The sequence below is a fragment of the Mastigoproctus giganteus genome, chromosome 5 (genome assembly GCF_048544385.1).
Source record: "Mastigoproctus giganteus isolate SK-2022 chromosome 5, ASM4854438v1, whole genome shotgun sequence".
Classification (NCBI taxonomy): domain Eukaryota; kingdom Metazoa; phylum Arthropoda; class Arachnida; order Uropygi; family Thelyphonidae; genus Mastigoproctus; species Mastigoproctus giganteus.
In genome coordinates this window covers 215925776-215941896 of record NC_143579.1, presented here as the reverse complement: position 1 = coordinate 215941896, position 16121 = coordinate 215925776, and the positions used below count along the sequence as shown (strand labels likewise).

General features: G+C 34.8%; 1 protein-coding gene across 1 annotated transcript; it reads right to left on the bottom strand.

The window, feature by feature from the left end:
• Window positions 1–5434: 5434 nt before the first annotated feature.
• LOC150086100 (beta-galactosidase-like) lies at window positions 5435–15495 on the bottom strand. The gene is made up of 3 exons (XM_090373708.1): window positions 15231–15495; window positions 11553–13047; window positions 5435–5969 (listed from the first exon to the last, which is right to left on the bottom strand). The coding sequence occupies exons 2-3, from the start codon at window positions 12996–12998 to the stop codon at window positions 5520–5522; spliced, it is 1896 nt and encodes a 631-aa protein (XP_090229834.1). The 5' UTR covers window positions 12999–13047; window positions 15231–15495; the 3' UTR covers window positions 5435–5519.
• Window positions 15496–16121: the final 626 nt, after the last annotated feature.

Below are 16121 nucleotides of genomic sequence, written 5' to 3'. Positions count from 1 at the left end.
CATAATCACAGTGTTCATTAAACAGTAAATCTCTGTGCAAATTTCCATGTTTAAACAGCCTGAAAAAAAAATGAGTAGATTTTAACATGAAAAAAAACACAGTTATAGATTTCACAAACAATCATTTTTACACTTCACTACTACTTTTTTTTTTTTTTTTTTTTTTGCACAATACTGATATTAATTCCACAAACTGCACATAATTTTTTTTTATCTTGGATCTGAGCTAATATATCAACTTCTGAAATATCATATCAAAATAATCAGAAAAGTGAAGATAAAAACTTTCATTTTAAATAGATGAATACAATTACACTGCTGTATTATTAAAGCTTTATAAAATGAACATACAAAAAATGAGAATTATCAGGTAGCAGTCCCTTATTTTTATTTGTAATATATGTAGAATCTGGACTACCCCTTAGAAAAAGCAAGGAGATCCAATTTTTGTCTAATGATAGTGTGACTGCACTGAACTATCAATAATTCAGTCAATTTTATTCCTGATACTAACTTGAAAATTTTTTCAGGGAATTACTGCTTAGCTCTAAATTAATGTGTCTTGGCATGTGATTGTGAGGTTCCTGATTTTTGTGGAAATCAGTTCAGTCATAAGCTTTGATTCTAATAATTTCTTTATATGCCTAACAATTAAGATTTACTTTTATTGCCATTTATTTATAAGTTCAATAAATACTGTGGAAAATATCATTTGTGTTAAAAAAAATTTTGCTATACATTTTTGATTATATATATATACTTTTTCATATTTGTTTAAAAAAATAGTGAAAAAGAATGGCAGGCCTCATTTGAACTTGAAAGGCTTGGTCCAGGTAGATTTTAAACCCTACTTACTATAGCCAATCCATGTTGGATTATGGCCTGCTGGAATGTATCTGAATAAATCAGGTGGTATTACCTATTAGACAATTTCTATATTTCATTTATTAAAATAATATAACATCATATATAACAAAATAATATACCTCTAATTCCTGTTCACACTATTCTAGGAAATTTCGTTAACCTGTTGCCACCTGTGTGGGGGGGCACTATTTTTCCTCCCCAAAACAAGTTTTTTTCAGCTATTTTGTGCTCTAAAACCATTCTGTTCTTAAACTATATTACTCAGTAATTCAACACCTTTCAAGAAAAGTTACTTGATTTCTCTGTTATAAATTCAAGAAATCACCATGAATAGGATCAAATTGACTCCCACATTCCTGTGAATTGCAATGTGGGTGCCACCTCGGGTTTTTTTTTTATTTCCATATTAGGCTATGGTAACCTTACAAGAATGTGGCCAACTACAAAACAACATGGTAAGTTCTTCACTCCATAGTGGTCACTTGCTAGTGAACCCTCAACAAGTGAAGATACCCCATAGAGCCTGGATGGTGATTATCTTTAAATCTGAAAATGTTAAGTTAAAAGGCCTAAAGAAAGTAAAAGGTTTGCAGAGGTGGAGTTTTAAACTCCCCAAAAGGAGATGGTAATAGTGTAAACTATAGGTTGATGACCAAATTGAGCACATATTCAGTTCTTTTAACTTATAATTGTAATACCTTGCCTTTAATCTGTGCGATACCTCCAGAATGTATCTATGACCTACAACCTGACCATCCAAAATCATCACTTGATTACCTTTAATGCATACTAAGTCCAGTTTTCTAAGACCATATAAAGTATGGTAGTGGGATTCCTTTAATACGCCCCAATTCTTTTGAGAAAATCAGTTGGCAACAATACTAAAAATTTAACAATTGCATTATGGTGTTTAATGTGCACACCATGAGAACACTGCAAGGCAATATGGGTGAGAGACTCAACCACTTGGCAGTCAGCTCTACAATCCCTGCTAGCCAACCTTGCTCGAGATGTTCTTGATAGTGCTGGAAGGGCATTAATCCTGGTCTATACTAAGTTGATGTATTCGTGCTCAGTTGGTGTTGAGCCTTAATTTTACCAGAATCTAAAAACACAGCCATCATATGAGCCATGTAACAAGTCTCTCCAGTGAGTCTTAACTTTTGGTTGTGGAGTCTAACAACCTTCCTCCTTCGTATAATAATTTTTTGATTGACATCAGTTCCTGCTTAATTAAAGGTGTTTCTACAATCTTCCTCACCAATGGAAAGGCGGAGAATGACAGCTTCAGCAGGCAGTCATTGATTACAGGGATAAACCATCAGAGAGAGAGAGAGAGAGAGAGGAAATACCTAATCCTCCCTGAGATACCTCCACATGAAAATAAGAGGTTATGATCTACTTTGAAGGTGGAACCACATTCTGACTGCAGCTTTCACCTGCAGAGCCAGCTTATTTAAGAGAGCAGCAGTAACTCTTATACCCTAATTCCTCCAGATCCAGTCTGTTATCACACACCTCTGCTGAAAGAGAAAATTTTCTCTTTTGCTCTTAGCATTACTTTTCTCTTAAACAGCTATTTGCTCTGTACAAATCTCAAATCCACCGAAACATGGAATATTGTTTCCACATTTGGGATGGTGCCCCCACAACCACTTCTCCCAGGCTTCTAAACTCCATTCAGAAGCTAGTTAGGTAATTTAATGATCCATTTCTTATAAAGTCTCTTCACACTCTTATCTCGTAGATATTCTGTTTCTGCTGCATGCCTTTTCTGTATGTATTTCCATGGGCAATGTTCTTCTGAATTGGCTTCTATAATATCACCTCTCTCTTCCAAACCAGTCCGAACATGTGCTGCATCCATTTACTGTCCAACTTAAAACTCATAGAACCAACTTTTCTTTTTTCTCATTTATTCCTTCAACTTCCATTTTCTGGAAAACAACTTCCCTTCACATGTATTTCCTGAAAATTACAATCTACAGAAATTCAAGTCTAATGTCAAGAAGTAACTTATTTCATCTTCTCAACCTTCAACCCATGCATGGTACTAAGTATTATAGGTTCTAATACTCTTCGTGTTTGGAGTTTTCATAAAAAAAAATAAAATAATACAGTCAATCTTCACAAGACTACAAATTCACTGGAACACCACTATAAGTGTTATATGAATACAAGTAGGAATTATTCAGTCGTGTAATGTAGAAGTTGTACATAAAGCCGAGGTATGGTCATATTAGAAGGAAGTAATACCACTGATTCATCACAAGTGCTAGGACAGCTTATAGGGAGCTACATGATAATAGGAGCCATTATGGTTAGCACACTGGACAGTGAGCATATCATCCAGTGTACTAACCACAATGGCTCCTATTATCAAGCTCACTATCCTTCCACATAGTGTAAAAGACCAGGGTTTGAATCCCATCAAAGATGTGAGGAAATCTTTTTTTTTTTTCACATGGCTGAGTCAGTTGGCCTTGAGCAAGAATTGCACAGTTTTACTTGTATCTCCCAGAAACAGGTTTTTTTTTTTTCATCCAGCAACCATATAAACCAAAGAACATACGATATTGCAGTTACAATATTTGTTTGTTTGTTGTTATTTGATTTTTAGGAGCATTAGCAACTAAGGCCATATTGCTCCAGGATATGCAGTGGTCATTCCCTGACCTTTCTGCATCCTCCATATTTGGTGGTGATGGGCTCGAACCCCGGTCTAATCAAGAAGTGTGTGTGCTACGCACTGCTGCTCCTTCCCACCTGGCTATGGAGGTTATTGTTATTGTTATTGTTATTTGCTTTTTTTTAGGAGCATTAGCAACTAAGGCCATATTGCTCCGGGATATGCGGTGGTCATTCCCTGACCTTTCCGCATCCTCCGTATTTGGTGGTGACGGGCTCGAATGGCTATGGAGGCACGCAGTTACAATATACTGATACTTAATAGCCTTAGCTGCTTTTCTGCACTTAACACACCTAACATGGGATATGACAGTACAGCTTCCCCATTGAAGCCTTCATAAATGCAAAACTATATTCACACTAATGAAAATCTATCACTCTTTGCTTCTGACTAGCAACAGGTTCAAAGGCTGAATCATGCTCAGGACTGTTAATTAGTGTAACTGATACCCAAAATCACCTGAATTCCTATGCCTTATTGCACTTCATTTCTATTTTATTAATGATTTTAAAATATATAATTTGCCCAGTATTTTTCAAACATTTGCCTTGAACTTCATTTGCTCTCCCCCTGTTAAAACCATGGTTATTTTTCACCATCTTTCAATCTGACAACAGTTTTTGGGTTTATAAAATACAAGGTGACTCAAAAAAGGCAAACAGTTACAATGATAAGTTCAATAATTAGTGCACAATGTGACTTTTATACATGCTACAATAAAAAGGATCCATATGGAATTAATCTGAAAGCAGCAAAGGCTGTATGATTTGAATGATTTTAAAGCAGCAAAGGCTGTATGATTTGGATTGTTTGAAGCAACAAAGGCTATAAGATTTGAATGATTGGAAAGCAGAAAAGGCTGTATCCACAATGGGAGAAATCTGGGTTGTCCCTGCACCACTGATGAAATGGCACAATATGTAAGCAGTCTTTCAGTGAAGCCTATAGAAGTCCACTTGCATATTAGAGCCATGAGCCTGGCACATTCTCTGGAAGCATTTACTTCTGAAAGTTTATGAATTCTAGTTATTCAAGTATTAAAACCAAACAATAAAAGCAAGTGATATGATGATGATGATGAGTACCCAACATTATCCCATTCAGCCATAATTATTAAACTGTTTCTCCTCTGTTATGAACTGCTATTATACAATTTCAGAGATTTAATATTAGCTTGTTGGCATACACAAAAACTTGCACTGCAATGGGGCCCATTTTGACCTTGTTCAAAAATGGGAAAACTTTTCCAAAAGGCATGGGTTCAAATGAGTGAACAGAGTAGGTAAAGAGCATAAAACAGTTAAAAAATTATATAAATTGGGATCAAAATTATCCCTCTGTGACTAGCAATAATAGATTAAGGCATAATCTCCTCAGATAAGCAACAAACACTACTCGGAATTGCATTTACCGAAGAAAGAAGACATTTTTCCAATTTTTTTACCATGGGTAATGTAACATTCCCATTTCAGTTTCATTATTCTAAATCTATTCTACATTTTAACAGTAATTTTACCTTGTCTAGTAATGTATCTTTACAATATTTACCAGATACAAGGGAAATGTAAACCATTTATAGCAGCAGGAATTATGAATGTAATAATATTCCATATGAATTTCTTCAATTTATTATCATTCATCTTTTCAGTGCAATAAATGTGCAAGAGTAATTATAAAATATCTGCTGTCAAAATTTTGGAGAACCTAATTTGAATAATATATAAATTAAACTTTGTAAAGATGCACATATAATAATTATCTTTGATTCTAAAGATTTCCAAAAAACCGAACATAAAAATATGCTAACATTTAATGAATATCCATGTCATCTATTATTCTGAATATGCATAGCTATTATTCAGTGTAATTAAGGTGCTGATATTATGAATATGCATACTACATCTATTACTTAGACTTTCTCAAGCTATTTAAAAACCAGGAATTTACAAAGCAATAAATATTATCAGTCAGAATACGGTGTAGGACCATTCAAATAAGCTTTATCTACAAACTTAACTGTACAATTTGATTCTGATGAAGATTGGCAAGGTGCATATTCCAGTTCTAACAAAGTTAGATTATTTTTTGTTGGAAAGGGATGAATAAGGCACCCAGGAACATACAAAGTCACCTGAGGTCCAACAACTGGCCAGTAACGTCCCAAATTAAACCCATTTAGAAATGCTACTCCTTTGTGCCACCCTGCTGGATTTAGAAAAGTATCCATAGGCATTACACCACGAGGAAGTGTAAAGGAAACACTAAAAAATCCTGGGACTTCTGGATTAGCTGCAAATTTTGAACCAATATTTTGCGATAAGTAATTAATATGTCTGGAACAGTTAACAGGAATTGGCTGCATGAACCAGTTAGTCAGGACTGTTGAACCTAAAGTGGCATTGGATACAAGACCCTGAAAAAAAAAAAAAAAAAAATCTATTAACTAAATACTGATTATAAACTTGTTAGTCTAATCATTATTAAAAACAGCTGATCAGCATTTCATAACAGGCTTATGCATTTTTTCATATCTTTAAAATGTGACCACCCCCATGATGTTGTTGGTCAAACTTTAAACATTTATATGTTAATTTAATTCAGTGGTTTTCAACCGGGGTGCCGTGGCACCTTAGGGCGCCGCAACAACATTCCATGGGTGCCACGTAATTTGGGTTTACATTACTTAAACTTATTATTATTTTTTAATTTATATGTTTATTTCATTATAAAAAGGTGTACAGTATCTTTTTAATTTTGTGGTGATCTATAATTGATTTACTTAGTACCTCTATATAAAGAATAAAATTGTTATATACTGTATATATATAATTTGTATTATGAAATGTAATTTTTATAATTATATTATTGTAATAAATATATAACATATATTTTTTAATATTTTATATATATATATATATATACTGAAAAAATTGAGTAGGGGTACCGCAAAATAAAATAAATTACTTAGGGGTGCCCTTATTAAAAAAAGGTTGAAAACCACTGATTTAATTCATATTTTAATTCAATGACACTGAGGTCAGAACTTAAAAAGTCATTTCAAATAATCACTGACTTAAAACATATTCGTATGGCACTACTAGAAAATGACAGCCGAAAGTTAATGAGTAAATATACTTCCCCAAAACTACAGCATGATGATGAGTCACCTTGAAAAATGCAGTTATCCACTTTGGTAGAAGTGATTCCTTACAGAAAAAATGATGCTGGTCAATTATATCCCTTTAATATAGCACAGGGAGCATCCAACCTTTTTTTTTTTTTTTTTGGCTAGGTACATGAACAAATAATGGAAGTCACAGGCCACGTGTTCTTATGGACAGCAGGTTGTGGGATGTAAAAAGAGGTCATTATCACTAATTACACATTTTTCAAAATAGGATTTAATTTCTGTTGATCAATATTTGTAGTTTAATTTTTTTTACATTTAATAATTAAATATGAAAATGTAATGCTATTTTTACAAGTCAATAACATTCTTATTACATGGTTGTAATATTAGTGTTAAATACTGAGGAAGACACATAAAACATCATAACAAAGCAAAACAGAAAAATGGAATATTACTACAGCTAAATATTTTCAAAAGTCAATGTGAAACTATATATATATATATATATATATATATATATTTTTTTTTTTTTAAAAAGCTAGCTTTAAGTTTAAGGAGAGGGGGATGGACATAACACTTAAAGCGTCCTACAATATGTAAAGGAATGGGCCTCCCACAGGCTTAAATTTGGACACCCCAACATACCTAAATATACTGCTGTAATCACTTGTTCTCAAAGAAGCTTAAGTTGAACAAGGCTATCACAAACACAGCTTAGAGGGCAAACAAGCCATCTTTATTTTCAATCTCTTCTGAACTCAACCATGAAAATCCATGTTCTATATTAAAAACATATATTTTTAATTAATTTTTGATATTAAAACTCCCTTTAGACCTGTCAGCAAGCAAATGCAAATTTAAACACCACATGTGCTTCAATGAACATTGCAATTAGATGCCAGCCGGTCAATAACAAGAGCATGCATGAAATGTGAAGTGCATGCTTCAACAGTAATTCCAAACAATGCATCAATGTCGCAAAAGAGTGTTACCGATTGGAAGAAAGCATGCAGCAGTAAAGGAACAATTACTATCAGTAATGCTTCATGACACATCAATCAAACATGCATATAATTAAGCTTGACTTAATCATGAATTTTTCTTAACTGTGCAATAATTAACAGACATTTCTGGAATTTTCTATGGAGAATTCAAAGAAAACATTTTTAACAACAGGTATTTAGGCATTTCAGCTATATGGGCAGAGTAGATGAAGCATAATTGCTAAATATTGTTAGGGTAGAATCAACCCTGTGCAACTGACTCAGGGTTAAAAGGTCATTTTCTAAACATTTAAATGCTTTCTCAAAAACTTACTGTTCAAAGCGAAGTATGCTACTGACGTTTTATACAAATTTTTATGAATATTCTGTCAAGAAAATCAAGTTGTACGGGATTGATTTGACACTAATAATATGAACCCTTGGTATTTGTGGTTCTTTTTTATAATGATGTTTGGTAATCACATTGCAAATAGTTACAATGTTATATCAATAAATATATTCGATGAGTCAAGTTCTATTAGTCGAAATTTAACAGAGACACACACATGGCATCTGTGTGATACCTCTTTTTGTTTTAATTAGAAATATTAATTTTTAGCTTTTTTTTACTGAACTGAAATGGTCATCTATTAATTATGATTTTCTAAACTCAATTAAAAAATATCAAACAAAATTAAATGAAAAAAGCCAATAATAATAATGAAGAAAGTTTTAGAATTTTCAAGGTCACTCATCCCCCAGATTGAAACACAAATACTGTACAGACATGGCATCTAGCAGATGCAATGTGAATGTACATATTTTTGTCAGCTTGTATAATGCATTTAACTGGTGAAACCAAAACTCTATGGCAAGATTTAGACACTTGTCACTGGTGTCTCACAGATACCACAAAGCAATGGGAATTACCTAGAGGAACGACATGACACTTTAGCTTGCTTGGCATCTGTTAAACACCAAACAAAAAATTAACATTGATAGTGTATGGGCTTATGTTAATTTTATGTTTATGTTTTAAAAATTACATTGTTTCCCATGAGTCAAAATAAAATTAGTAATTTTATTTTTAATTAAATAACATCACCAAAAGGGGCAAATCCATTATTTGTTAAAACTCAGAGATACTGATATTACAGCCTGTTTTGAGACTTATTGGTCTCTCATCAGATGCCCACAATTAGTAACTTCGTGCTGAACAATAAACCATGTATCAAATCTAGGCAAACAGCCAAGTTGTTTTATGACTACATATGCTGTGAATAAAATGTCTGAAAACTGTTTAGGTCATTTTTATTAGACAAGTGTCAACATCAAGAACTAATCCAGCTGATAACTGTGCTGGGTAATGAAATGCCAGATGGCATTCATCAATGTCAGCTGCAATGAGCCACAAATAACTCAGTTACATCTTGGAAAACTAGACTTCCTACAAGAATATATTGAACGTTAAAAAAATCTTTTAAAAATTCACAATTATGAAGAGCAATTTTTAGAATATATTTGAGATGCATAGTACTGTTTAAGATTGGTGGAGGTAAAGATCTGGGAACTCCACCCATTGTGAAGAAAATTCTAACATGGTATTATAACTATTTACATGATACCATGAAAATCTGCAAAGTGAGACTGCAATAAGCAGAATAAGAATACACCACATTCTCAAAAGGGCTCAGTGGAAATCTTATGTGCAAGATTGCTACATGATATGAATGAAGATGATCTCAGTCGCTAAGTTAAGTTCTGTTGGATGTGGCAACATTCAAGCTGGTACAGTAAACTGACACAATTGTGTGTTTTGGTCTTCTGATAACCCAAGCATTCGTGTGGCAAATGCAGTGAATGTACCCGTAGTTACTCTGGTGTGGTGAAATTGCTGGGAAATCCAGGGGAAATTGCTGGACTGTATTTTTTTGAAGGGACATTTAGCAGTGATATACACCTCAACATGCTTAATACGAAGGTGTATATCACCATTGTGCCTAACATTTATGAGCTACACTGTGCTGCCACTTTATTAGGTACACCTACCTAGTAGCGTGTTGAGCCTCCTTTAGCCTTCAAAACAGCCTGAATTTGTCTAGGCATGGATTGAACAAGATGCTAAAAATCTGCAGAAATGGAGTACCATGCAGACATGAGTGTGTCATGCAATTCCTTGAGATTTGACGGCAGAGTAGGCCTGCAGCAACTGCCCTTTCCAGCTCATCCCAAAGATGTTCAATAGGATTGAGATCTGCGGATTGAGCGGGCCACTGCAGCAAAGAAAAGTCATTGTCATGTTCCTGGAACCATTCCATAGTGATTTGGGCTTTGTGCACTGGTGCATTATCCTGCTGGAAGTAACCATCTAACTGAGGATAAACTGACAACATGAACGGATGCACTTGGTCAGCAACGATGTTAAAGTACAATATGACGTGAATCTATGGGTATCAATGGACCCAATGTGTGCCAAGAAAACATTCCCCACACCATAACACTGCCCCCACCACTTTGCACAGTAGTCGTCAGACATGACGAGTCCATGGATTCATGTTGTTTTCGCCAAATTCTGAGCCTTCCATCAACATGATGCACCAGGAACTTCGACTTGTCAGACCAAGCAACTGTGTTCCAATCCTTGATAGTCCAGTGCTGGTGTTGCTGTGCCCACAGGAGGTGTGCTCTCTTGTTCTTCATTGATAACAAAGGTATGCGATGTGGCCGTCGGCTATTGTAGCCCATTAGTGACAAAGTGCGACTAGTGGTCTGCTGTGATATTTTGTTCTGCATACCAAGGTTGTATTCTGACGTGATGTGCAACATTGCGGCCCATCTGTTTGCTTGCACAATTCTAGCCATCCTCCTCTGACCTCTCTCATCAACAAGTGATTTTCTTCCACAGGAGTGCCATTGAGAGGATGTTTTCTGTTCGTTGCACTATTCTCGATACACCCTTGAAACTGTGGTGTGTGAAAAGTTCGGTAGAGATGCTTTGTCCAGTACGTCTTGCACCTACTGCCATGCCACATTCGAAGTCCATTAGATCACTCCTTTTCCCCATTCTTGCTACGATTCGTACGCTTAACTGATACTAAAAAGGTTTTTCTGCTGCATTTATATCCACAACTGTGGTCATGTGACTTGCAATGTTGTGGGACAAACCATTTTTGTGGACAGCAGGGGTGTACCTAATAAAGTGGTAGCACTGTGTATATGGGAATGAGGTGGGTTACTACCAAAAAGGACCCCACACTATCATCATAATATCAAGACCTATCTTCATAATCATTTCACAGATAGGCCAAAGAGGTATCAAGTATCCCCAAATTCACCTGATTTAACCTCAGTCAGTAGAAAACCGACCACACTTCAACAATTACAAAGATCAAATTAACAAGCATATGAAACTATCTGAATAGTTACATTGAAGAACATTTATCATTCAGTTGTCTGCTGTTGTGAACAGTGTCGGGAAGGAAATGATGGATAATTTCGACATCTGCACTAGTTCACCATATGCCACAAACTATTCCTTCTGTGCACACTCAATAATAATACTTCTTAAGGTTTTTAATTAATTTTATTTATTTCCTAAAATGTGTGCACATCTTTTTGAAACACTACATTCACCCAACTTTTACTTTGAGGCTATTTAAAACACAATATGCATGCATGCATATTTTGAGAAGAAACATGATGAAAACAGTGAATTTTTGTTACACAGAAGAAAGTCACTCTTGTATATATCTTTTGTGAATGTGTATTACTACATAAGTTAACAAATACCCAAAACAAATATCGTATGCCATTATAACTTTTTTATCACCCTGTATAACCAATTTCATAATTAGATTACTGTATTATTATTTTCTTATGGTACCTTAAAGTCACTGGCTCCAGAGTTGATACGTCCCTGATTCTCTACTAGGATGGTGATGACCTGGTCTCTATTCAGAAATAAAGCAATAGATAGAATAGATGGTCTGCTTAGAATGCCTCTAAATTCTTTGTCCACAAAAATATAACCTCTATCATGAAGGTCAGGAATACTTAGAACAGCAGGATCTGTAGGAATAAAATCTATCAAAACTGAGTAGGCACAAAATCCAGCTGTCAAACTAAGTGCTTCGAATGTTTCAGGATACTTTGAAAACACTGGAGGTGGTCCTCCTAAAAAGGGGAGGCTGTCAAATAAGGATGAAACAAATTTCAATTTAAGAGGACCTGTAGCCAATTTCGGTGAAGGGTGAGGAGGTGGCCCAGGAGGAAGTGGTGCATACTTAGATATTACTTTACGTATAGCAGTATAAAGAGATGTGGGATCTCCTGATTCAGACAGTGGTGCCCCATAGTCATAACTGGTTGGCTGTGGAAGATAGACTTCATTGGCACCATTTGTAAATCCAAAATTAGTTCCCCCATGGAACATATAAAAATTAACTGAAGCATTTGTTGACAGTATTTTATCTAAAGTTGCACATATTTTTGTAGCACTCACATTTGCATGTGGTTCACCCCAGTGGTCCATCCACCCAGGATAGTACTCAGTTACTATAAGTGGTCCTCTATGCTCAAATAAGCGGACAGTATCAAATGCTTCATGGACATCTTGACCAGATCCAAAATCTGCTGTCGTCAGCACACCATCAATGTTGTCACACATGTAATATGCTACATTAGGGACATCAGTTTTGAAAAGAACAACATTAGGACCAAGCAAAGAACGAATCAAATCCCTCAAATGGGTCATGTATTCAAAATCACAGCCATGTTGTCCATATTCATTTTCCACTTGAACAGTTATAATTGGCCCACCATTTTCATAAAGCAGTGGGCGAACAAGTGGAAGCAACACCTTAAACCATCTATCTACATATTTTAGGTATGTTGGGTCACTTGATCTTAGCACCATGGATGGTTTCTTTTTAAGCAGCCAGTAAGGAAAGCCTCCAAAATCCCTCTCAGCACAAATGTAGGGACCTGGACGAAATACAACCAACAAACCTAGCTGGGCAGCAGTCTTAAGAAATGAAACAAGATCATAATTATCTGCAAAATTATAGACACCTGGTTCTGGTTCATGACCACTCCATTCAACATATGTTTGTATAGCATTTAGTCCAGCTGCTTTCATCTTCATCATTCTGTCTTTCCAACATGCTGGTGGAACCCGAAAGTAATGAAGGGAACCAGAAATATATCGAAAAGGTTTACCATCTTTTAAAAAACAATTCCTGCGATCATCAACAGTAAAAGAACAATCTGCATATAGAAATCCAAAATGTAAAAATATTAGGAATGCACTTATTGCCAGCGAAGTCTTCATCTTGGTTTCTACAGCTTTCTTGGCAGGAGTTGTCAAATCTATAGTGAGCCTGTTAAAAATAAAAAAATAAAGTAAATGAATATACAGGTTTATTCAGAATTGCATGTAATAAATTCTACAATGGATTCCTGACAATAGAAAAAACAAAAATGTTCTGAGGTATGCAGCACAGAAAGCATTCACAAAGGGTTAGACAAAGTATAAAAAAAATGACACGTGTGCCGCGCACGCATGGTAGATGGTTTTATGTGAAACATCCTTGGCTTGGAAGAGGTTGGCGAAATTCAAGCCAATAGCATAATTACCCATTTGATTGTAGCCATTTGAATGGCTACAATTTATAATGAAATGCTGAATACCAAATATATTTAAGTCAATTATTACAAATATTGCCTATAATTAGAGGTCCAACACAACAGGCAATGCATGAGTGAGCTATATCTCAGTCAGTGTGGTATACCTAGTCAAGATTATCTCTCTGTTCATAGGCCCTAGGTACTCTTCGTTCTAAAGGCCTCTGCATTATATCAAACATATTAAAATGCCACTGTGCTAAATCTAAATTTTTGTTTTTGAAGAAATTCAAAACCATTTCTATAAATCTGGTACTGAAGTTATTTTCGCAACACTTATTCTAGCACTAACTTACTCAATACAAACTTTGATATGTTAATGGCCAACTAACAGAAAAAGCTAAAGAAAGAATTTATCTTAGAAATTTATGTTTAAAAATTAATATTATTAGAATTTTATTGTTGCAATAAAATCACTGAATGCTATTTGAATTTTTTAGATGTAAAAATGTTAATGAACTAATAAAACAGTGTCGGCAACTGTTTTAAATAAAATAAAAGAGTTTTAAGCAGGGCCGCGTTAATGCTACGGCCCAACTAGCCAAGGCCAGGGCCTCACCCGAAGAGGGACCTCATTTTCACTGTAAATATTTTTTAAAGTAGTGATAAAAATTTCTAATAATAATAATAATAATAAACCAAGAAAACATGTAATATAAAAGCATTTTTAACTTAACTTGTTAGGTGTTTAAATTTTATTCCTATATATTTTTATTGTACAATAAATAAGTTAAAAGTTTCTACTAAAACTGTTTTTATTAGTACTTTATTTTTCAAGTCAAAAAACATAAAACATTTTTGACCTCTTATTTTACATTTTTATGAAGGAATTATTCACGATATAAATATAAAAGCATATGTAATATTTGTATTTATATGTATGTTTAATATATATATATATATATTAAAGGGGCCTCAAATTAAATATGGCCGGGGAAGGGGCCTCAGCTTTATATATGGCCAGGGCCCAGGGCATATTTCATCCTTAATCCGGCCCTGGTTTTAAGCACTCAATATAATGGAAACTTTTATATGGTTAAATACCACTGTGGTGACCAAACATCCTGATTTTGAGTGTAATGTCCTGGTGTCTCCAAAAAAGGCTAAGTATACTATTTGTCTGAACCAAATAAACAATGTTAAAATTAACAATATTTTCGTTAATTTAGCATATCTATGAATTAATCTGGAAATTAATCTATTTTATTTATAATGAAACAATTCATAACTTATAATGTTTAATCTGGATACTGATTTTAATAATTGGTAAATCACTCCTGTAAATTTAATTAAATTTAGCCCCCTTTTTAGAGTCCAATTTTTAGGGTTGTACCACTTATTTTTAGTACTTGTCAAAATTTGGTGTGGTACTAAACCATCACCATTCATACCCTGGGCAGTAGTAAGGGCACTGTTCACTGAGATTATTATTATTAGCCATATGGTGCAAGGAAGCTTGAGGCTTATGCTGCACCAGCCAAAAAAAAATTTCCGAGTTACCCTGAGACAGAGTTAGAAGTAGAAAGGAATCACCAAGAAAGAGAAGAATGATGATATCCAGCTCAGGACACTGGGTGTGCCAAGCCCATACTCACCTGATGTGAGCCCATGGGGGTAGTCGGAAAAATACTTGCACACGTAATCCGTGAGGCTGAACATTACCAGACATTAAATACAACTATATAAGCAATACGAAAACAAAACAACGTTGTCATGGTAAGCCAGTTCTAAACAACCATCAAGCTTACTTTGGATCCCAGTGAAACAATATTTACATTTATATTCTGATAAGCAGGTAAAACTTTATCATTCCACAGTCTGCACATAACATGCGGATAATCGATCATCTAAAATCTAAAAAATCGCTCCTAACACCAACCTTTTTTAACGCATAAACAGTACAACACGTGATCCATGGCTCTGCAGTTATTTCCGTCACTATTTACTTCTGAAAATTCAGGGCCTTCACGATTGTTATTCTGTTCTCTCTCTCTCTCTCACCGGTTACAGAACCCTTTCTCCTCACTCCTTTACTTCAAGATTTCATTCCAATTCTTTCAAGACTTCGTTGTTTCATACCAGTACTACCACCATCAACCGCCGCCTTCGTGTTTTACGCGGTACAAGATCGTAACCATTACGGACTGTCGCCAAGCAACGGTGTAAGCGAGCGATTACTACGACCAAGGTTACCCTAACTACTCTGATAACCTTGACTGAGAACAGATGGAAGATAATAACAACACCAGGAAGCAATGTCGTCAAATGGTATTTGAGTTCACGAATTAAATTGTTGGAGAAGTTTTGTTTATTTTTGTATTTGATCGTTTCACATACCTAAGGTCAATCAACTACCTTTCGATTGCAAAAATATTCATATTTCTCCAATTTATTGACTCTTGACATCAAAATGGACATCGTTTCGCGTAGATAGATTCAAAAATGCACAATCAACACATCACCGGAAAAATTCAGAAAGAAAACACTTCCTCCATATTAAAAGAGAAAGGACCATTTACTTATTTATTTTATTTTATGTTTTTAAATTTCGTATCGAATCATTATAAATTATAATGATAATTATAATTTATAATTATCAGGCCTCCCCTCCCAGACATTATCTGATGTCTAGGAGGAGCGGCTTGGCGCCCCTAGGACTCCCCTCCTAGACATCAGATAATGATCCATAAAAAGTAAGTTTCGGCGCATTATGGCCATAGAAGCTGAAGCGCCAGAAAATTATCCCCAGGGGCTCACATCTAGTGAGTAT

What these genes read in the sequence shown, in the direction of transcription:
- LOC150086100 (XM_090373708.1), bottom strand. Translation starts at nt 12,998, where the DNA reads ATGAAGACTTCGCTGGCAATAAGTGCATTCCTAATATTTTTACATTTT. An exon ending in CTGGAGCCAGTGACTTTAAG is followed by an intron (nt 5,970 to 11,552) that starts GTACCATAAGAA and finishes TTTTTTTTTCAG; the next exon opens with GGTCTTGTATCCAATGCCAC.